The 22,265-nt window shown below is 55.2% G+C and overlaps 1 protein-coding gene across 1 annotated transcript; it reads right to left on the bottom strand.

Moving 5' to 3' along the window:
* Positions 1 to 379: 379 nt before the first annotated feature.
* On the bottom strand, positions 380 to 19,549 carry RPH3A (rabphilin 3A). Its single transcript, XM_084217311.1, has 18 exons — positions 19,456 to 19,549; positions 12,277 to 12,406; positions 12,039 to 12,125; positions 11,546 to 11,708; positions 11,160 to 11,186; positions 9,103 to 9,240; positions 8,891 to 8,998; positions 8,684 to 8,746; positions 8,411 to 8,614; positions 7,694 to 7,773; positions 7,051 to 7,125; positions 5,335 to 5,444; positions 4,671 to 4,797; positions 4,199 to 4,255; positions 2,900 to 3,051; positions 1,879 to 1,960; positions 1,294 to 1,390; positions 380 to 517 (listed from the first exon to the last, which is right to left on the bottom strand). The coding sequence occupies exons 1-18, from the start codon at positions 19,482 to 19,484 to the stop codon at positions 387 to 389; spliced, it is 1,860 nt and encodes a 619-aa protein (XP_084073437.1). The 5' UTR covers positions 19,485 to 19,549; the 3' UTR covers positions 380 to 386.
* Between the last annotated feature and the right edge of the window lie 2,716 nt (positions 19,550 to 22,265).

Genomic DNA, 22,265 nt, shown 5'->3' on the forward strand with positions numbered 1-22,265 from the left:
TCACACAAGCAAGGACAGGCTGGTGCCCCCAACAAGCCCAGCGCTGCCATCTCCCCCGGGGGAGACGCCGGAGGCTGGAGGGACACAGAGCGTCAGAAACGCGACGGGAACGGAGAGAGGAGGGGGGGAACAGTCAGGAGGGAACTATTGCTCGCCAAAATTACACACCAGGGGAATTCAACAGCCTCCCTCCCCCAGCTGCAAATAAATAGAGGAGAATAGAAAAGATTGGAGGGGGTTTCCAGTGGAGGGGAGGATGGAGCTTGGAGGAGGAGGACCCTGGGATCGGAGGCTGTAGCAAGGCTGCGCTGGAAGACGGGACACCAGGGACATCAGGGAGCTACAGGGGTGTGGCAGAGGGCAGGGAGGGCTGGGCAGAGGCTCCTTTAATCACTGGCCACGTGGTTCTCGTTCTGCAGGGTGTGCCAGCGCTCGATCTTCTTGTCCTTGTTCTTCAGACACTCGTACCAGTGTTTCAAGCGCTCGCCCTTGGCCGTGATTCCCAGCTGGCAACCGCCTGGGAAAAGGGGAGAAGAGCAGACTTTGTATCCAGAGGTGGTGCTGTCTCATGGACATATTTTATGAAAAATCTTTTTCCTGAGATTTTTTTCTCTTGGGAAGATGAGAGGCTTTAGAAACGAAATGTAAACAATAATTATCTGCTGTTATGGAATGTAACAGGTGCATTTTTGATTGGTCTTACGTGGTTGTTTTTAATTAATGGCCAATCACAGTCTAGCTGCCTTGGACACTCTGGTTATTATTATTATTTTTTCTTTTCTAGCCTTCTGATGAAACCTTTCTTTCTATTCTTTTAGCATAGCTTTAGCATATCATTTTCTTTTAATATAATACATATCACAAAATAATAAATTAGCCTTCTGAAACACAGGGTCAAGATTCTCATCTCTTCCCACGTCAAGGCCGCCTGCAAACTCAACATTTAGTGAACCTGAGTGAAGAACATTGCCACCTTTGGTGACCTCGAGTAAGCTGCATTGATTGCCCCTTCATGGAGTCACAACCACCACAGTGGTGCTGCTTCCTCAGGAAATCTGTCATGGGCACACACCTCACACCCTGAAACGCTTTTCCCACCTCCTGGATGAAAAACCTAATGGAAACGCCTGGAGATGCTTTTCCTGCCCAGAAGATCTCCCAGGATGCTGGAGGTGGGTGCACCCACCAGAACCCATCATCCCACCTGGGCAGGTGACCCCTCCCATCCAGCAAACCCCGTGCCAGGCACCAAACCCTGCCCCAGAGGGCCGGGGCTGCCAGCTGACGGCTCACCGATGTAGTCGTTGGATTTCCCGATGTCGTAATCCCAGACGGAAATGTCCAGGGATTTCTTGGCCAGGTCGCTGTGTTTGATGTCGTAGAAGAACTCCTGCAGAAATGGGAACACCCACATCACACCCCAAATGAAAAACCACACCCTAAATGCCGCATGTTAAAGGGTTGGACCTGACCTCTGCTCAGCCTGGATTCAAAATCCAAGGAGAGGATGGGTAAGATGTAATTAATGAAGGAAAAACGCTCATTTCCCTGCGGCACTTCTTTTCCAGGAGCTGAGCTCACCCCTTGCACCTACGTGAGCCCTTTCCAGCTGTCCCACCAAAGCAGCACCAGTGGAGAATTTCCAGTTTCCACCCCCAGGAATGCTCATCCCACCCACATCCCCAGCTGGGATGCAGGGAGCTTTCAGGGCGTGTGGTGCTGCCATGGCAAAGTCATTCCCAAAAATACTCCTGGGCACAGGAGTGGGAAAGGAGCTTGAGCAGAGAGGCAAACCTCAGGGAGTTTGTCTTCCACCTCCTCCACTCAACACAGCATTCAGTGAATTGGTTTAATGATACATAAAATATCCAACCATACCTCGTTAAATTCAGGATTCAACGTTTTCTTCTTAATCTGTGTCTTGTGCTTGGCCTTTTTTCCCATGTCAGGTTTCAGCCAACTGCAGGCAACAGAAAAACAGCTCAAAATTCAAGTGCAAGAACAGTGGGAGTTTGTAAGCTTTAAATTGAGCTCCTGGGCTGGAAGAGATTTATTTAGGGCCAGTCTCTCTTCCCACCTTCCAGAGGACGTGGGAAAAGTGTGGGGCTGGGGCTGTGCAGCCTGGCTGCAGATGCAGCACTCAATTTAGGGCTGGGATTAATTAGATCTCTGTTAGAAGCTGATTTAAAAGTGTAAAGCCACCATCTTGTTTGTGGAAATGGAGAAAACAACAAATAAAGAGAGAGACTGGGAAGGGAAACTGCTCAGCTCCACAGAGCTACAAAAAGATGAGCAGAATATGTTCCACATGAGAGTCACTGAATGAGTTTTAGGGAGAACAGAGGGTTTTTTCTGAAGGCAAAGGAAAAATAATGTGAGCAAAAGCCCCACCAGCAATGGCTGCAGGGATTTCTCTGTGGTGCAGCTCATGAGGTTGGAATAAAAACCTTATTCCCCCACATTCCCAGGAGCCATGTGGGTTTATGGGGCAGCAAGCAGGGCATGGAGGGACACGGAGCCACCTCTGTCCTGCAGCCAGGGTGGGTCAGAGGTGGAGAGAAGGATCCCCTTTCCTCCAGCTCCCACCACGCCCTGGATGAGTCAGGGGTGGGAATCCCATTCCTGTGGATCCCAGGGAAGTTGGGCACCAGCCCCAAACCCACAAGGTGATCGCTCAAAGCTTCGACTCCTGAAGTTTTTCCCAGCCTTTAACAATTCTGGGATTCTCCACGAGGCAACCACAGGGATCTGGGCACCGGGGAGTGACAGACCCAACACCGCCCACACCGGGGACACCGCCAAAGCTGAACCTCGAGCAGGGTGACACCGGTGACAAGGATTTGGCCTGGGGAAGGACAGCAGGCGGCTCCAGCCCCGGAGCTGCTCCCGGCTGACTCACAGCTTGACGAAGGGATCCGAGTATCCGTTGGCGTCCATGGCGGCCAGGTGCACGCAGCGCACGATGCCCACGATGAGCCCGCCCTGCTGGGTGCTGTACATCAGCGACACCAGGATCTTCCCCCGCTCCTCCACGTCCCCGCCGCGATCCACCTGCGCGAGGAGCCGCGTCAGCGAGGCAGGAAGTTTTCCAGGGCAGAATTCCATTTTGATTTAGGGGAAATGCACGGCTTTGAGTTCAGCGTGTAGCTGGGTGTTTAGTCTGACTGCCTGCTCTCCTGAAGGGCCTGGGCTTGGAGAGACTCAGCCCAAGGACAAGAGATAAAGGGAGAGGAAGGGGGCAGACAGGGCAAGGCAACCTGACCCAAGAGTTTCTTCGGAAGAATTAGTGATAAGTGTCACATGGAATCAGTAGAATTAATATGTGTGAACCTATTGTGAAATTATATGCATATGTATTTGAGAGGGCCATAAAAAGAGACCTGAAGTTCCCAGAGGTACACGTGTCACTTTAGGGGAACGATTCCCACATGCGCTGCAATAAACATACCGGCTTTACAACTTTCACAAAGTTGGGGAGTTTTGGTTTTTCTCCACAAAACATCATGCACACGTTTTATGAAAAATCTTTCCCTTAGGATCTTTTTCTCCTGAGAAGCCGAGAGGCCTCAGAAAGGAAATGTAAGCAATGATTATCTGCTGCTGTGGAATGCAACAGGTTGATTGGTTCGTGTTGGTTGTTTTTTAATTAATGGCCAATCGCAGTCAGCTGGCTGGGACTCTCTGAGAGTCTGTTTGTTTGTTTGAAATTAATTTTGTGTTCTGCGAGAGAATAGAGCAGAGCAGACTGTGTGTCAATTATCATTCATGTCACCTATGTGTGTGTTTTAATTATAATTTATGTCAGACTGTTTAAATTATAATTTATGTCACCTATGTGTGTGTGTATATATAATTCTTTATTATTTATTTTTATTGTGGGTTATTATTGCCTATTTGATAATTCCATTCAGAACGAAGGTGCAGCAAACAAAACGTTAAGGTCAGAGCTGGCTTTGAACATTACACTTTTCTAATTTTCCTCTTTCTCCCTGGTCTCTTTCAGTTACTTCCCTCCAAAGCCATCTCTTGTGACAAGGAGGGAAGTGTCTTACATCAGGAGGGGAAACTCGGCGTGGACGGGGAAGAATGGGATGGACAGCAGGGAATGTGGGATCTCCAGGCCGGGGGGATGATGGGGTTGTGCACAAGGGGTGGTGGAAAGGACAGGGGTGGAGCTCGTCCTGCTCCAAGGACTCACCTCCTCCTCGTACAGAGCCATCCCGCGGGATGCGCCGGTGGTTCCGGCGCGCTTCGTCTGGGATGGGAAAGGGACAAGGAGACTGCCATGAGCGACTGGGAGAGGCACCATCCCCCAGCAAAACCACCTGGGAATGCATGCAGCCCCTCTCCAAAGTGGAAGGGCCTCAGGAATCTCCATCTGCTCCATCAGCCCCCGTCCCAGCGGATTCCACGGGGGACAGAGCGACCTGTCCCCTCCTGCATGGTGACATCCATCCCCAGGGGCTGGCAGTGCCAACAGGAGCAGCCCCTGGAGTCACTTCCCATGGATTCCCACCAGGCTCTTATCTCCTGGCTGTGGGATGTCACATCAGCCCAGGCACAGGTGGGAATGCAACTCCTGAAGGTGCCAGGGAAGCCAGGCACCTCCAGCCCATCCCTGCATCCCTCCATTTCCAAAGGGAACAGAAGGAATGTTCATGGACACTCACTGGTATTACTCTCTCCAGGCAGATGTTGAAGTTCTTTTTCTGGTTGGCTTTGAGTTTTTTCAAGGCAACTCTGGTTTCTCCAATAAACTCATTGTGGCCAAATTTGTCCTCGTCACACACGGAGATCCTGGAGGGAAGAGGGAAAAGGGAACATAACCAGGCTGGAGCAGTGCCTGATTCCAGAGCCAAACCAATCCCTGCAGGGGCACTGCTGAAAATAAAACAAAACCCCCCAAACCCACCCTTGATCTGGATCTTGACCAAAAAAAAAAAACAAAAAAAAACCTCAACATTTTTAATATTTGCTTTGTGATGGGGCAAGAAATCAAGAGGTAGAAGTTTTCTGAGGGGGGAAAGAGCCATAAATTTAAAGAGAAATTTATATGGACTTTTTTTCCTGGGCTATTGTCAAATCAGCAGAGATGCACATCTCTACAATGATAAAAATCCCAGCACAATCAATAATCTCCCATTAAACAACAAGGCCAAAAAGCCAGTTCTCCTCTCTTCAACCAACCATCCAAATGACCAAATTCACGCTGATTTTAACCCAAAACTGCATTTCTCACAGCCCTAACCCCCCCTGCTCTCCCGGGGGTGCTGCTGTGAGTGAGGACACGCAGACCCCCAGCCCCTGGGAGCCCTGGGCTCCTGCTGGCCTTGCCTGAGGGTTTTCCTCTGCATGTCCTCGTCGGTGATGCCGTGGTACACCAGGGTCTCGTTCCACACCGGGTTCCTCGTGTTGCGCAGCGTCTTCGTCCTCAGCTTGTTCGACTGCGGGGTGGCACAAACACAGCGGAATCACCCCCAGTGCTGCAGCTCAGGGTTTACCCCAGAACCCCGGGTTTCACCCTGGAGATTCCCTCCCAGCTGTGTCAGTCACCTCTCCTTTCCCCTCCCAGCAGTGTCTGTCAGTCCTGGAATTCTAGGAGGGCTGGAGTGATTGGCAGGTTCAAAGGATGCCCTCCACCCCCGGGGGGGCACTGGGCCATCCAGGTGTCCTCTGTCCCTTGAGACCTCCCCTCCTGTCCCTGGTGGGATTCCTGCCCCTTCCCTCCCCAGCACCCACGGGGTCAGGAGTTCTGCTGGAGCTGCTGTGGGTTCAGAGGCTGTGGGCCAGAATAAAGCTCTGGATCCAAACCCTCCATCAGAGCCCACTCCTCTCCTTCCCCATCGCCTCAAAGCTTCTCTGCCAGAGGGAAACCCGAGGAGCAGCCCCTGTTATGGGGGGAGGCTCCATCCCAGCACCACCAGAGCTCCTGCACGCCTGGACTTGTGTCCACGTGCCCAGGGCAGCACCCAGCCAGGCAAAAGTGTCTGTGGGATGAAACACCACACACCCATGGCCAAAAGTGTCCCTGGGGTGAAACACCACACACCCATGGCCAAAAGTGTCTCTTGGTAACACCAACAGCCCAGGATTCCTCCCTGCCCAAATCCCAGCTCCTGGCAGGGATGCCCCATCACAGCTGGCACAGCTGGGTGATGTTGAGCTCCCAGGGAGCATCAAGGCGGAATTTTGCACAAGCACCGGGGATTTGGTGACGTGTGGTGGCCGGGAGAGTCTGGATTTTGTCACTCCCTGGGGTTTATTCCCTCAAAGAGAGGGGAAAAGGTGCCCAGGGAAGGATGTGGGGGCTCAGGTCACAGCTCTCACGGTCTAAAGGAGGGGATTGAGGAGCTGTCACTTGCTTGTGTGTCTTTCACAACAACAAATTCGAAATTTAAAAAAAAAAAAATTAAAAGAAATATCAGCAAAGGACAGCAGCAGAAATCAAAGCAATTCCCAGCATCACACCTGGATTTCCTATGGACAATACCCCATACATAAAGCAAAGCTCTGAAATCAATCCAATGATTTTAATATTGGTTTTCCCCTGCTGTTACTCCTGGTTCCTCTGAGCAAAACTCTGCTGCACCCTCAAAGCAAAGAGCCAGCACTGCTGGTGTTCATTCTTTCCTCAAGATTTGCCCACCCAGATCAGCTCAGGTGGGCTGGGGAGGGAGATTTCCAGGAATTTCCATGATGGAGCCAGAGGTTCTCCCCCAGCTCCAACAAGAACATGCTGCAGCTTCCAAGCAAGTGGATAATCCCAACCCCGGGCATAATTAGATTTTTGGGCAGATGTTTTGTGATGCATCAACAGCAATGCCTCCTCTGGAGCTTCCCTCCATCCTGAGCAGATTCCTGCCTGCAGGATGAGCTGTTCCTCGGGTCTGGGAGAGCATCTGGGAGCATCATCCCTGTTCAGAGACACCCCCAGGGAAAACAGCAGCGAGCAGAGAAATCAGCAGGGAAAATCTGATCTGAGGGAGGGACCTGAGGGGGATTTGAGAAACCTCTGCTCCATCCTCAGCACCAAACCTGGCGAAGCCTCACCTTGCTGGCTCCAGGCAGGAGGTGCAGCTTCACATAGGGATCAGCCAGGCCATTGGAATCCATTGGTTTTAAGCCCTAAAAAAAGGACAAAGGAAATATAGGATGTGAATCCTCCTTCAGCAAAGCCAAGGAAAAGAAAAATCTGCCCGTGAAAAATGCAAAGAGAAAATGTGTTCAGTGACCCAAGAGCCTCTGCCCAGAGCAGCTGTGGGGGCCAGGATGTGCTGAACCAACCCATCCCAGGAAAAACCAGCACTGTAGATGGTTTGGGCTGGAAGAGACCTCTGATGGTCCTGGGTGGACCAAGTTCCAACCCCTGCCACAGGCAGGGACAGCTTCCCCTATCCCAGGCTGCTCCAAACCCTGTCCAACCTGGCCTTGGACACTTCCAGGGATGAGGCAGCCACAGCTTCTCTGGGAGGGCTGTTCAAGGGGATCATCACTGCCACAGATCTCTTGGAGCCACACAATGAAAAGCCCCCCAACCCTTCCCAGCCCTTCCCAGCCAGGAGCAGCTGTGCCTGGAGCCTCCCAAGGGAGCAGCCTCTGCCAGCAGCCACACGGCTTCCTTCCCATTGCACCAGAGAAACTGGGAGCCAGATGGATTAAATCAGGAAAAAGGAGGGGAAAGAGGAGCTCTTGCCTTGGCCTTGATGAGGGTGCAGTGCAGGGAGCTGTTGTCCTGGTCGTAGAGCAGGCTGAACTCCAGAGCTCCCAGCGTGGCTGACAGCGAGGGAGGAGGAAACAACCTCGTTAAAACCCCAGCCAATAACTGCATTTCATCATCCCTGATTAGTAATAATTAGAAAGATTTGCGGGTCAAATGTAAAAGCTGTTTAATGCGGTGACACTGCGCTGGCAGCGGCCAAATCCAGGAGGATTCGGGAGCTCTGCACAGCTTTGGAGGGCAGGGACTGCGCAGGGAGAGCAGCCTGGGGCTCTGGAGTTGACTCCATTATTCTCCAGGCAAGGGAAGAGTAACCCTACCAACCCTTCCCACAGCAATTCCACCCTGGACCGCCCTGAGGAGATGCTCCAGCTCGGGACAGCAGCTCCTCCCAAAGCTGGGCTCAGCTGTCTTGGCTCTTTGGAGCCCAGCTCAAGCTCGTGCTCCTTCATCCCAGAGCAGGCACAGAGGACATCAGCTGCTCCAATCCAAGCACCTGATCCCGACCCCAAACAGCTCTTCCCACCCAGGATGTTCTGCCACAGATCCTCCCCCTCAAATCCCCACCCATCATTCCCCAAGGACTTTCCCCGCTGGACACCCACCGCCTTCCAACGCGAGCCACTCCCACCCAGCAACCTCCTCCAAATCCCGCATTTCCCAAAGAAACTCCCTCCCTCCCCGGGTACATACTGCCTTCATCCGAGTCGTAGCTGTTGGCATCCTCCTCCTCCTCCTCGCGGGGCTGCTGCTGCCGCTGCGGGGCCGCGGCTGCGGGCGGGGGCTGGCTGGCGGCAGGGGGCTGCCAGGCTGGCCTGTCCTCCCTGCCGGGGGCCGCGGCAAAGCCCCCTCCCCGCTCCTCCCTGCCGGCGCCGCGGGCCGGCTCCGGGGGGCTCGCTGCGGGAGGGACCCCGTTAGCCCCCGGCCCGCTCTGCCCCCGGCCCCCCGCAGCCAGCCCGGGGTTACCTTGTCTCTCCGGAAAGCGGGCGGGACCCCCGGCACCCGGCCTTGCTGCTGCGGCCGCCGGCGCTGGGGAACAGAGATGGCATCAGCGCCCGGGACATCCCCTGGTGGCCTCTGCCACCGCGCCGAGCCCCTGCCCGTGGGGTGTCCCAAGGGACCGCATCCCTGGCCGCGCTCCCATCCCCATCCCCATCCCCATCCCCGTCCCACCTGCGGGTGCCGCTGCCGGGGCAGATCCAGCGGCGGATGCGGCAGCGGGACCGGCGGTGGCCGGCGGGGGTGGCCGTTGGCCTTGCACGGAGTTGGTTCTCTTCACACCTGCAAGGACAGGGGACAATCAGCAGAGAGCACCCGCAGGTGGCTCCCGGCTTGGTGTCCCCCCGTCTGTCCGTCCAGGGATGCAGGAGCGGCGCCGCTCTCACCGGGGCTCCTGCTGACGCCGCTCTCGGCAGAGTAGTCCCGGCTGTCGCTGTCCCCAGCGGTGTCCTCGCTGCCGCACGGACCCGGCCGGCTCTCGGCCGCTTTGCGGCTCCCCCGGGCGGCCGCTGTGCCCTCGGTGCCTGCAGGGAGAGGGAGAAAGGAGCAGTGAGGCTGGAAAAGCGAGCTGCCATCCCTGGCCTGGGTGCCAGCAGCAGGGGGACGATGGGTACGGCCACTGCAGCAGCACCTCTGAGCTCCGGGCACTGCGGCAGGAGGGCTCTGCGCCATCAAACCCGCACACAGGGCTCAGGAAACCCCCAACCTGGTATCTATCACCTGGTCCTCAGCACCCATTAGACCCCTGATGGCCCCACAGCTCCACATTCCTGGGATTTGGGTGAGGGGAGAGAATCCTATTTTCCTTCCGCTGATCATCTCCCATTTATTAAGGAGACAGCCGTGTCAGCTGCCTCTGCCTCTCCCTTCCATCACCCAGCAGCCGCTGTCCCAGCGGATCAATCCCAGCCCGGCTCTCCGGGGTGATGAATTGCGACCCCACGGACGTGACGGAAAAGGTCCCGGCGCTCACCTGGCCGCCGCTGGAGACGCCAGGGATAAATCTTTGCCGTGACATAAATGGGCTGTTTCTCCTTGGCTGGGCTCTCAGGGTCACCGGGCGTGAGGACAAAGCGGAACGCAACAGATTGCGGGGGGGAAAGGAGGAGGGAGAGAGGGAAAAACACCGGGAATGCTGAAGAGCAGGGAGAGGGGGGGAAATGAGCATCCAGGAGCAGGAGCCCCGTGGTGCAGAGAGAGCCGTGCAATAAATAATTTTCCAAGGGAGCTGTAGGAAAATCATGGGCACGGCAGGAGCATGCTGAGCACCGGGAGGGACGTGCGGAGCTGGCAAAGCCTTCCCGACTCCAGGAGCCGTCGGGATTAATAAAAGCTGCCCTTGGGGCTGGGAGGTTTAACGGCACCGGCTAGGGGCGTGATTAAATCGCCTTAATTAAGCGCTTTCCCCAACTGCTGCTGCATGGGAAGAGGGAGATCGTCAGCTGGGGGCATCAGAACCTGGGCTAAAGGAAGGGTGGGATGGAGGGGATCATTCCAGGTGGGAACTGTCCCCTCAGCCCCTCTTTGCCTCTTCCACCGAGCCATGGAAGAGGAGGGTTTGCATCCACTGCGCTGCTCCCAACTTAATGATCGCCCAAATGAGGAGCAGACGGTGTTGGAGGGGGATCAGGGATCCTCAGCCCCTTGGCATCCCCTGTGGAAGTGTGAAAATGGGGGCTGTTGCTCAAAATGAGCTCCCAGAGAGACTTTCTCACTCTCCACATCTCCCTGACTGGAGCCACGTGGGGGTCGGGCTCTTCTCCAAGGAAAGAAGCAACAGGACAAGAGCAAACGGCCTCAAGTTGTGCCTGGAGAGGTTTGGGTTGGATATTAGGGAAAATTTCTTTACTGGAAGGATTGTCCGACCCTGACACAGCCGCCCAGGAGTCCCCATCCCTGTGTGGGGATTTAACAGCAGCGTGGATGTGGCCCTTGGGGACATGGGTCAGTGCTGGAGGAATTGTCGAACTCGATGGGCTTTGAGAGCTTTTCCAAACGGAACTGGAAGTGCTGGAGGGTGCCAGGAATAACCAGAACAAGCCACTGCTGCACCCTCACCCCGCTCTGCCTCCCGTGCACAGCACAAGGACGGACTGCTCCATCCCCCACAGACAGGCAAAGCCTCCTCAACTTTCCCAGGAAGGTTTTCCAAGGATTTCTGGTTAAATAACCAGAAAAAAAAAAAAAAAAACCACCTGCCCCTCCCAGCAGGACCCACCACCCACGGAGGCGGCTCGGGAGCGGCAGCGGCTCAGCCCCGGCGTGTGCGGGAGGTGGGGAAGCCCCGGAATAACCCCGCAGGGTGGGCGGCAGCGGCGGCAAGGAGAGATCCTGCTGCAGCATCCCGGGGGAAACCGGGCGGGAAAACGCCTTGGGAGGAGGAGGAGGCAGGGACGGGGCTCGGCACAGGCGGCACAGGGAGGGGACAGAGGCCGGTGCTTACCCTCGGCGTCCTCGGCATCCGCCTGGCCTTGGGGGCACAAACAGAGCGAGAGGGGGTGAAGCTGCGGCCCACGCACCCCCAGATTTTTGTTTCATCCCTATTTTTCCCAAGGCTTCCCCATCACCACATCCCAACCCAGGCACTGCCCAAACTCTCAGCTCCCCAAACTCCCCACCCGGGGCTGCTTTGTTGGAGGATGTCCTGCAGCCCCATCCACCCCACCGGGAACTCCTGGATCAAACCCCTCCAGGCTCCACTGCAGGACACAGCATCAGCCACACGACTGCTCTGGATGCTTTCCCCCGGAGTTTTCCCTTGCTGAGGATGGGAAGGAGCCCCAGAGCTTGGCTGGCAGTGCTGGGGGGGCAGCCCCCGCTGTCACCTACCTCGGGTGGGTGCCCGGGAGGGGAGTTTGGGGTCGGGGGCGGGCGGCTGGGCCGGGCGGGGCTCGCTCGGGGTCTGGGGTCCCTTCTTGCTGATGGGCATCGGCTGCGGCAGCATCTGCTTGGGCAAACCCTTGAAGAACCAGGCACCGGAGCGTTTCCACACCTGTGGGAGCAGGGTGGGGCCTCTCAGGGCTTCACACCACCGTGGTCCTCCTCCAGCGGCCCCACACCCCCACCCTGCAGCGCACCCCGCTCATTAATTAATCAATTAACTCCCCTGCTCGCGCTGCAGCGGCCAATCTCTGCCCACAACAGCCCCTTGGAGCGCCAAAGCTCTGTTCTCATGGAACAAAACTTCATTTCATGTGGAAAACAAAACCATCCTGTCAGAACCACGCTCAAACAGCCGCTGGGCGAGGCTGGGTCAGTCCTGTCTGGGTGGTGTGGGGACAGAGGGGACAGGGAGGACAGCAGGGACAGGGGCCACACGCACCTCCCGCTGCTCGCTGCAGATCTTGCAGAGCCAGATGGCCTGGGGCCGGTTGTTGGTGGTCTGCACCCCGCACTTGGTGCACACGTTCTGCGGGCAAAACAAAGAGCTGAGTGACACCGGTGCCACCCAAACGTCCCCAACTCCAGCGAGGAGAGCTCTGCCTGCACAACCACCAGTGACTCCAGGGTGGTTGAGAGCACCCACTGTGCCCCCAGCTGGGGGGGTTTGTGGGTCTCACCTTCTTGCAGTCCTCGCAGACGACACAGGCAGAGCCCCTTGTCCCCAGCTGCTCCCCGCAGAGGATGCAGCGGTTGACGCCGTCCCCCAGCACGCTGCGGCGCATGTCCTCCAGCCGGGTCATCAGGCGCCTGCAGAGAGGGCACAGGGAGGTCAGGAAGGGCACAGGGAGGTCAGGAAGGGCACAGGGAATGCCAGGAGAAGGGCAGGACACGGGGCAGGCCCTGCTTCCCACAGTCGGTCGCCGTCTTGGGTCTGGTTGTTCCTTTTCCAGGTGTTGCTCCCTCCCTTTCCAGCTGTGGGACAACAGCACATCCCAGAGGGAAAGAGGATTCCATCAGGTTTACATGGCACAGTATCGACTTCCAGGGATGCTGGCAGAGAGGTGACACCGGCCCCACCTCCGTGGATATGGAAAATCCATCCAAGGCAGCAGCTTTGCATGGAGCAACTTGTCCCTAAATGGAAACCTTCCCACCCAGTCCCGGCAGCTGCCCACAAAGAGCTGAAGGAGGAGATCCTGGAAGGGCTCTAATGAGGACTGAATTAATTAATTAATTAATTTTCTTATGATTTGAGGAAAAACATTCTGTATATTTGATTGAGGTTCTTGCAAGTGCAATGAAAGCCCATCAGGCTGTGAAAACGCACCTGGTTCCTGCAAAGGTTAAAAAGAAACACCCCAAAAACCAAAAGCAGTTGAGGAAGTTTTGGAAAGGCAGCATTGGCTGAAGGGGTTTGGAAAGCAGGAAGGAGCAGCCGGGAGCTGGCGTCGGCGTCGTGCGCTCAGCTAACCCAGAATCCTGGCCCTAAAAATAGCACAGCAAGGGGGGAAAAAAGCTGCATTATTTATGTCATTCCGTGAGGAAGGAACGAAGGAAGGGAGGAGGAGACCCGAGCCCACCGGAGGGAGCAGCCCCCCGTGGCAGCCTGACCCAAATCCGACGGAGCCGCGGCGGAAAAAATCCGGTGGGTGTTGGGAAGGCGTTTTCCCACGAGGGGTGACAGCTTCAGATTTGGGGTGACTCGGCTGCCAGGGCCTCTGAAATGCTCATGAACCATCCATAGGTTCCCTGCACACAGAATGCCTCTGGGGCTGGGGCTGGGCAGACAGAATTCCATGGGGAAAAGTCGAATAAAGGAACAGCAGCGCGCGCGAGGAGGGGAAATTATACGAGCACGGGATGGTTTTGGTTTGGAGGAACCTTAAAATCATCCAGTTCCACCCCTGCCATGGGCAGGGACACCTCCCACTAGTCCAGGCTGTTCCAGCCTGGCCTTGGACACTTCCAGGGATGGGCAACCTGTGCCAGGGCCTCACCACCCTCCCAGGGAGGAATTCCTTCCCAAAATGAAGCATTTTAGGAGGTGCAGCCCATCAAGGCCTTGCTGCAGCCAACAGGGGCATCTCAAAGCCACCAAGCCCCGCCAGACTCAGGGATGTGGATCCATAATTCCACCAATTATCCAAGCAAAGCCACCTTAACTCCTCAGCTCTGCCAAAACCCAGCCTGGAATCTCCCGCCTCTCCCCAGGCAGCCGCCTCCTGCCACTTCCAGATGAACCTGCAGCCTGTTCCCAGCTGGAAGCCGGGCTGGGTGGGCAGCAGCAGTGCCAGACAGAGCCAGCAGCGGGGACGAGGCTCTGCTGTCACAGCTCTGGTGTCACCAGACAGCAGATGGGAGAGTTCACGAGTTCCTGCCAGCGCCAGGAGGACGGGGGCTCAAAGCGCAGCACTCCTGGTTCTCCTCCTTGTGCTGACAAACAGAACCCTCAGAACCACAGCCGGGGGATTTTGTGCTTTCCCACTCCAGGGAGAAGCTGCCTGCCAGCCTAACTCGCTGCTCCAGCGTGGGATGGGGCTTGGAGAAACCTGGGCTGGTGCAAGGTGTCCCTGCCCATGGAATGAGAGGAGATTTGAGGTCTTTCCAACCCAAACCATTCTGGGATTTGCTTGGGAGGTGCTGCAGTCCATCCCTGCCCTTCACATCCATAGGTGGTGCCTCCCTAGGGAATAACCCAGCTCTGGAGGCACCATCCACCCCTGGTGCCTTCCCAAGCAAGCACAGAAATCCCAGAGACTCCATCACCCCACAAACAATTCCAATGAAAACCTGGAATCCTGGCTGTTCCCCAAGTGTTGTTTAAAGCAATTAACCCCAGCCCACATCCCATGGAATGCATGGTCCCCACAACAGCCAGCTTTTATCGTCCCCCACCTCACCAAGGGGGAACATTTTGGGGAAAAAAACCTCTCTTTTATTCATGGACAAACCTCAAATCCCCTGCAGTTCCTCCTGCTGAGCTGCAGGAGCTCCGAGCAAAGCAGCTTCCAGTTGGAAATCTGCAAGCCCAAACAAACTTATTATAGAAACTGGAACAAATGGCACAATCAAAGAGAGGAGAAAAAAAAAATCAAAAAAGAGGAAAAAGCCTTTGCATTTCAAGAGATTCATTATTTAGCTGCAAAAATCTCTCCCAGGCTCTCATTTACCACGAGCTGCTCCTTAAGTGGGATTTTTGAACCACTGGAAGAGCTCAGCAGCCAGGACACACCTGTGGCACCACTTGCAAGCCAAGTACATTTCCCTAATTAAAACATCCATTCAAGAGGGAGGAATTGGGCTTTTTCAATTTTTTTTTTTTTTTTTACACCATGACTCAAATGCTGCTGGGAGAGAACTGCAGAAAAAGTTCAATTTAAAGTCCTGGTGTGAACCTGGCAGGAAGAAAGGGGGGGTTGTGCTGAGAAGCTCCTGATAAAGGCAACAACTGTGAGGAAAAAAGCCCAGGTTTGCTTCCAGCTCCATCCAGCATCTCCAGAGATCCAAATCCATCCCATTCTCCCATTAGCATCCAAGGGAAGCCCTGCCCTCACCAGGAATGAGGTTCTGCCTTCCCAAAAGCTTTTCTCTCCACTGGAGATCATTCCCTCCTCACTTTTATTGCACATAACCAGCCTCCAGCTCATCCCTCTGCCTTCCCCAGCTCCAGCAGCATCTTCCTCCCCACTGTCTGCGCTTCAAAAAGCAGGAAATATCCCTCCAGTTGGTAAAATAGGGGGAAAATCTGGGAGGGGAGTAATTGGAGCCAGGGATGGGAGAGATCCCTCACCTGCCAGGGAAACAGGGATCACAGGGATTAGGCACTGATGGGAGAGAGACAGGAGAACTTTTATCTGCAATGTTCCACGTGCACCTGAGAGAACAGCAGTGAAACAGGGCCCTGGTGATGGAAATCAAAGACATCCCATGATCTGTGGCAGGAGAAGGATCCCCCTGGGATGAGGGATCAGCCCTGGATGGGACAGAACCCAACGGTGGCTTTGGCAGAGCCGGGCTTGGGGTTGGATTCCAGGACTCCAGAAGTCTTTTCCAACCTAAATGAAGGTTCCATGGAACTCTCAGCATTGCAGCAGGAGAAGAGGGATGGGAAGAGGGACAGAGTGACCAGAGTGGAGCGCTGATGGTCCCAGGAAACGGAATTTGCTGTGTTTAAATATTCATCAGCCCCGCAGAAATGAATGTCCTTAATGGGCTTTAAATTGTGGCAGGGAGGATTTTTAATGCAGCAAAAAGGGTGGGAGAAGGACCTGATCCACGAGGAAGGACCTGATCCAGGCCACCATGATCCACGTGCTCCTCAGTGCTGTGCAGGAGGCAGCAGGGACGGGCTCAGCCACCGCATCCATGGCAAAAAAATTCCAGAGGAACACAAAGGAGGTCAGCAAGAGCCTCCAGAATGAAGCCCAGCCTCATCTCCATGGGGAAATCGTGTGCCTTAAAGGGATGAATATTAAATTAAGGCTTATTTTCCTGGTGGGAAAGGGACAAGAAAAGCAGCCAAGCTCCAGATTAAGAGAAGCATAATTAAAATTGGGATGAGAAATGAGAAGCAATTTTCCTCCCCTCCAAGTGGGCAGGCAGCTAAAGGTAAAGCACCACTGGGGTTTTTCCAGGTTGAGCCCTCACCCACAGAGTTTTTCCAAGTTTTCCATCCCATGCTCATCCAGCTGAATGTGCTACAGCAGGCTGGGAATTTTTGCAGTCTTGCAAATAAGAGAGGAGGGGGTTTTTTTTGAGGGGAAAGCTCAACCAGACCCCCACAAAATCTCAAGCAGCACAAGCTGTCCCCTGGCCACGACTGAACCTCATCTCCTCCAGAAATTGGCATCCCAGGAGATGCTCCCAGCTGCCTCCAGTAACCTCCCTGCCCTGCCTCGAGCCTGAATTTTATTTCTGTGCTGTCAGCACACAGGGATGAAGATCCCAGGCTGTGGTACCCAGACAGCTTCCCTGCCACTGAGGTTAATGATTTAATCCCCAGGGACTCCCATCTGCTCCTGCATTATCCCTGTGTCATCCCAGCCATGAGCAGCCAAATTAAAATCCAACCCTGCTGCAGAGCTGCTCCTCTTGGAGCAAAGGTGGCACCCAGGGGGACACAGCCAGGCCACTGCACTTTGAGAGGGGACCACAGGGCCATGGGCAGAGCCAGCTGCCACCTTCCCTCTGGGGTGCTCTCCAGAAACATCCATGTCCACCCTGGGATGGTTTCAGCTCTTCCCCTCAATGCCAGGAGCCTGCTGGAGCAGCCCGGCTGGGTTATTGATGGCCCCCAATTAGAGATGCAGAACGGAGTCAATTAGCGCCTGCAGGTGCTCCTGTGGCAGCTGGAGAACAGGATCCTCATGGATTGCAGCTGGAGTAGCACCACTGTCACCAGAGTGCCACCAGAGTGTCACCAGAGTGCCACCAGAGAGACCCCCGAGCGCAGAGCAACACAGAACAAGAATGGACCCACCCCTGCCCACATGGGTGATCCCTTTTCCCTAAAAACTTCCAGCCCTGTGTCCCAAATCCCAAAGGATGATCCTGATCACCCAGCAGCTCCAGCCTGACGTGCTCCTGCTGTGTCACTTTCAAGATGATTCCAGCTCCTCTCGTCCTTCTCTGCACCACGAGACCAAAATCTCCCCCCCACACCCAGTGTCCCTGTCCTCCAGGCCTCATCAGCACCCAGCTCACGTATCCCACGGGATCCATCCACCCTCAGAGCTAAAAATACTCCCTCACAGGATTAATCTGAGCTGGGTTTGACACCAAGTCTGGTTCCACAAACAGCAGCTCAACAAGAGGCATCGATTTGTTCCCGAGACAAGGGGCTGGTGGGGTGGAGGATGCAGGAGATGGAGGGCAAAAAAAGTGGGAAGGATTTGAGGCATGAGGAGGTTCATCCACAGCCCTGGTTGTGGGATTCAGGATTCCTCAAGGATTGGGTGTAAAGCTCAAATGAGTCCCTCAAACACCTTCACTTATTGGGGGAACTCCAAGTATTCACCACATATTCCCCCTCTGGAATCCCACTCCATGTGAGCTATTCCTAACATTAACCAAAAGCAGGGTTTTCATGGAATAATGGAATGGTTTGGGGTGGAAAGGACCCTCTGCCATGGGCAGGGACACCTTCCACTATCCCAGGTTGCTCCAACATAGCCTTGGACACTTCCAAGAATGGGGCAGCCACAGCTTCTCTGGGTGAGCTTTAATGGATTTATTTTTCCCTTTACAGGAGTAGAAAAATCCCAGAAAATCCCAGAAAAATCAGGCTTTCCATGAGCAGCTCCCTAAAGCAGCCTGGCCAACCGAGGGCCAGCCTGGCAAACCCGGATTATTCTGCAATAGAAGGAGCTCTCCTGGATAAGGGATGATTCCTGATTCCCTACGAGGCTGATCCAGCCGCCGTCCCACATTCCCGGGGCTGAACATCCTTCAGCTCTTGTTGTGCAAGCCAACAAACACAAAGGGGCTGGCACGGCTCCCGTTACGCCTCCTCCTCCTCCTCCTCCTCCTCGCAGGAGGGGAATCAGCTGCGGCCGCACATCCGCCAGAATTCCCGGCTCCCTGCCCCTCCGCCCGGCTTTTCATGAATGAGGATGAGCAAACCTCCTCCGGCTCGGCAAAGGGAAGAGCTGGAGAACAGCTGCACAAAATAAATCTCTCCCCAAGATGATTTACGGCTCATCCAAGGAGCATCGCCGTCGGGAAGGAATTCTTACCGGGCTGCAAAAAGGGAAACGGCAGGGAGAGCTGTTTGGGAGCTCTTCTTGGGTGTGAATCACAGTGAGAGAGAGCCACTCTCACCTGGCTTCTGCCAAAGAGCCTCGAGCGGGGAGCGAGGTGGAAAGTGATGCCGAGCCCCGGAGGCACCTCCAGCCGGAGGGAGCAGCGCATCCATGGGGCAGGAGCTGAGCCCAGGCAAGGAGAACAGCCTCTGGAGAGGCAAAACCTTCCCAGGATGTTCAAATCCTAAGCAAGGATTTCTGAGAAATGAGGAAATAAGTCCAGCACTTCTCCAGAGCACCCCAATATTTAAGGGACAGCAAACTGTCCCTGAGCTGTGAGAGGGAGTTTGGCACTTCCCAAAGCAGTGGGGAGTGTGGCTCCTGCCTGGGGCTGAGTATTTTCCCTGCTAGGAAAAAAAAAAGGAGTGGTGGATGCTTAAACTCAGTGAGAAGAAACCGCTCCTCTGTCAGGAAAACGGGGTTATGGAGATCCCAATGGGATCATGGAGATCCTCTCTGCAAAACCATTCCCAGCAGAGCAAGGGGATGGACACCTCGGCCTTGGCTCGTTTCACCTGGCAGGAAAGGAAACATGGGCACTTCCCACCCCCTGCACAGGCACTGGGAATGCCCCGGTGAAAAATGAGCTACCAACAGCTCTGAAATCCCAGAAAATCCCAGAAAATCAGGCTTTCCGGGAGCAGCTCCCTAAAGCAGCCTGACAAACCCGAGCATCCCAGCCCTGGGCACCACTCAGCCCTCCTGAGCCTCACACAGCTCCTTCCAGAGTGGGATTAACCCAATCCAGACCTCAAACTCCTCCGTGCTCTGGCTCAGCACCGGACAAGTGAGCTGCTATCAATGATCCCTTTCCACTGATTAAAAGTAAAAAACCCGGGATGAGAGCAAAGCCCCCCGAGGCACCCGGAGCCGTTCCCTGCCCGGCGCGCAGGTTCCTCCTGGCCGGGGCCCAAGGATGCCCCGCAGGCTCCTTCCAGGAGAGGCACCGCAGTGCGGAGGCTGCTGCCCAGGAAAGCAGCCAAGCGGAGCCTCCCGCCGCGGCCCCGGGGTCCCTCTGTCCCCGCCGTGTCCCTCGCTGTCACCGGCCCGCCCTACCCGATGCGCTCCTGCTCCATCTCCTCCATCTTCTCGGCGCGGGCGATCACCCGGTTGATGATTTCCTTCTCCTCGTCCGTCAGCTCCTCGCCCTTGCGCTGCCGCTCGGGCTGTGCCGCCCATCCCGCCGGGAGCCTGCGGGGACAGGGATCCAGCCAGGGATGCACCCCCACCCCTGGGTGTGCCCAGGAACCAAACCCCAAACTCAGCCCTCCTCCCACCCTCCAAACCCCAAACCCAGCCCTCCTCCCATCCTCCAGACCCCAAACCCAGCCCTCCTCCCATCCTCCAGATCCCAAACTCAGCCCACCTCCCCATCCTCCAGACCCCAAACTCAGCTCACCTCCCCATCCTCCAAACCCAGCCCACCTCCCCATCCTCCAGACCCCATCCAGCCTGCAATGAGACCCCACCCACAGCTGGGAGCTCTGATCTCCATTTTTAGGGGGTTTCCTATGGGAATATTGGTTTCACACAGAGGGAAAACTCCTTTTCCAGAACCATTCCTGTTGTTTGCACCTTTCCTTCGCCACCCTGGAGCACCAGCTCTGCCTGGCAGCCACGGGACTGGGGTGGTGGTGCAGGAGTGGGTGGCTTTTCTTTGGGAACATTTCTCCAAACATGGCAGTGTTTGTCCCTCTAACACCATTCCCAAAGATCCTCTCTCCCAGCCTGGGCGCCAGGCAGCGCTAACCTGGTGACAGCACCTGGTGACAGGGTGACATCTGCCACTCAGGGGTGCAAAAGGCAAACATTCCTCACCTTCCTGCTCATCCACAGACCTTCCCTGGCTCTCTTCCCCTCTGGATTAACAGACCCACATGGCCTTGAGCCTTAAGTTCATTAAAATCCTTAAAGTGTGACGCTTCCCAAATTTAATTTTTTTTACATCCAAACCCAGTTTTTTTCCTGACCATTCAAAGTAGCAGGAAAAGAGGAATAATTGAAAAATAAAAAGATACTTACTGCTCCTTCTCACTGCTGGGAAGCACAGGGAAAGAGAGGGAATCAGGATTAGGTGAGAGCAGGGATGAGGAGAGCGACACCTCCCACCTCAGGGTGACAGTCCCCAACTCCTGGAGCCCAGAGAGCGACTCCAAACCTCCAGGCACCAAACCCAGCCCCTATCCAGGCTGGAGATGTGCTCCAGAGTGGATGTGACATCCCCTTGCAGGCTGCCAGGACAGAGGGACAGCAGCAGGTCCCTGCACCCCTGGCTCTGTCCCCACCACCTCGCTGGGGAGCGAACACAGCAAAACATCCCCATGCATTGGCACTGACCCGACTCCCAGTGTCCCCAGGGGAGGAACTGGTGTCACCACCCACTCTGGGACTGTCCCTGCTGTCACCTGGCTCGGAGGGACATGGTCCTGTCACTGGGGCACATCCACTGGTCAGAGGAGCCGCCCAGCACCGCGTCGGTCATCGCCGGCCGCCCCGGGCACCAGCCTGGGGACACCAGGGCCCTGCTGGCTGTCACCAACGTGGCACAGCAGGGACTTCAGCCACTCTGCTCCCTGGTGCCAGTGAGGAAGTGGAGCTCCCAGCCAGGCTGTAGGGAAAAAAACCAAAAAATCCCTAAAAATCAGACTGGGAAAAGTTTTTTTGGTTGTGGGATTATAAGAGGGTATGGAGCAAGAATGTCACTTCAGTCTGGGTAGTGAGACACAGGAGCCTCCTGTCACCTCCTTCCCATGAGGGCAGCACAGCCTGGATGTAATTAATGAATCCCCAACCTCACATTAATTATGAGGCTTCGGAGCCAGGAGGGAAGAGGGGGATCCATTCCAGAGAAGCAGCTACAAACAAGGAAACTTTCTCCCCAAATTCCAGCATGCCTCGCTGTCCTTTCCCACACCACATTCCTTCTGGAAAAAAAACCCACAAAAATCACCTCCTCCTTTCCCATTTTGGTTTAGTGATTTTTGCCAAGTGGATCCAGGACTCAAACAGGGGGATCTGTCCACTCCTCTCCAAAAATTCATCCAGAGACGGTTCTTCAAACCCTTCTCCTTAAAATACCAACAGATGTTGAACCCACAGCCTGATTGTTGCTTTATTCCCTTTTTTTTTTTTTTTGGAGGGGTTTTGCCCCTCCACCCACTGCTCCTACTCACTGCAGGGGGATGGGGATGGATGGATCCATTCATCTGTCACCTCTTCTGAGGGAAAACCAGGGATTTGATAGATTTGCCTGCAGCAGAGCTAAAAAGAAATGACAAAAAACCCCTCTGCAGAGCCCAGCCATGGACAATGAGGCTGCTCCCAGCCCATGGATCATTCCCCTTCCCATCCTGCTGCCCCGGGATGATGCTGCCTTGGATTCCTCCCTGCCTGGAAGGGAACTCTCAGTTCCCCTCATCCCACCAGGTCCCAAAATCAGCATCCCAGCAGGACCACACTGGTAAATGAACTTTTGTAGGGCACAAAGCAACTCCAGCAAAACTCCAGCAGAGAAACTGGGGAGATGGAGGAAATGATGGAGCTTGCAAAACTGCCCCAGCTCCAAGGCAGGAAAAAACACCCAACTTTCCCCAAAAAAAGATGGGAAAAAATGCTCTGCAGGGTTCCTCATTGCTCCCTGAGGAGCTGTGGAGGCTTGAGGCTCACCTTGGCTTCATGGAAAACTTGGGGATGCAAAAAAGTATTTTTGGAAAAGCAGGAGAAGCGAAGCACGTGGGTAATTAGTGCTCTGCTGGTGCCTGTTCCCGTGCCAAAGCAGGAGGCTCCAATTAACAAGGTCACTTAACGAAGGAAACTGCTCATTTGAGTCCCCACAACCCGCACTGCAGCACAGAATTCCTGCTGGG

Source organism: Fringilla coelebs (assembly GCF_963513975.1).
Source record: "Fringilla coelebs genome assembly, chromosome: 17".
NCBI classification, from domain to species: Eukaryota; Metazoa; Chordata; class Aves; order Passeriformes; family Fringillidae; genus Fringilla; species Fringilla coelebs.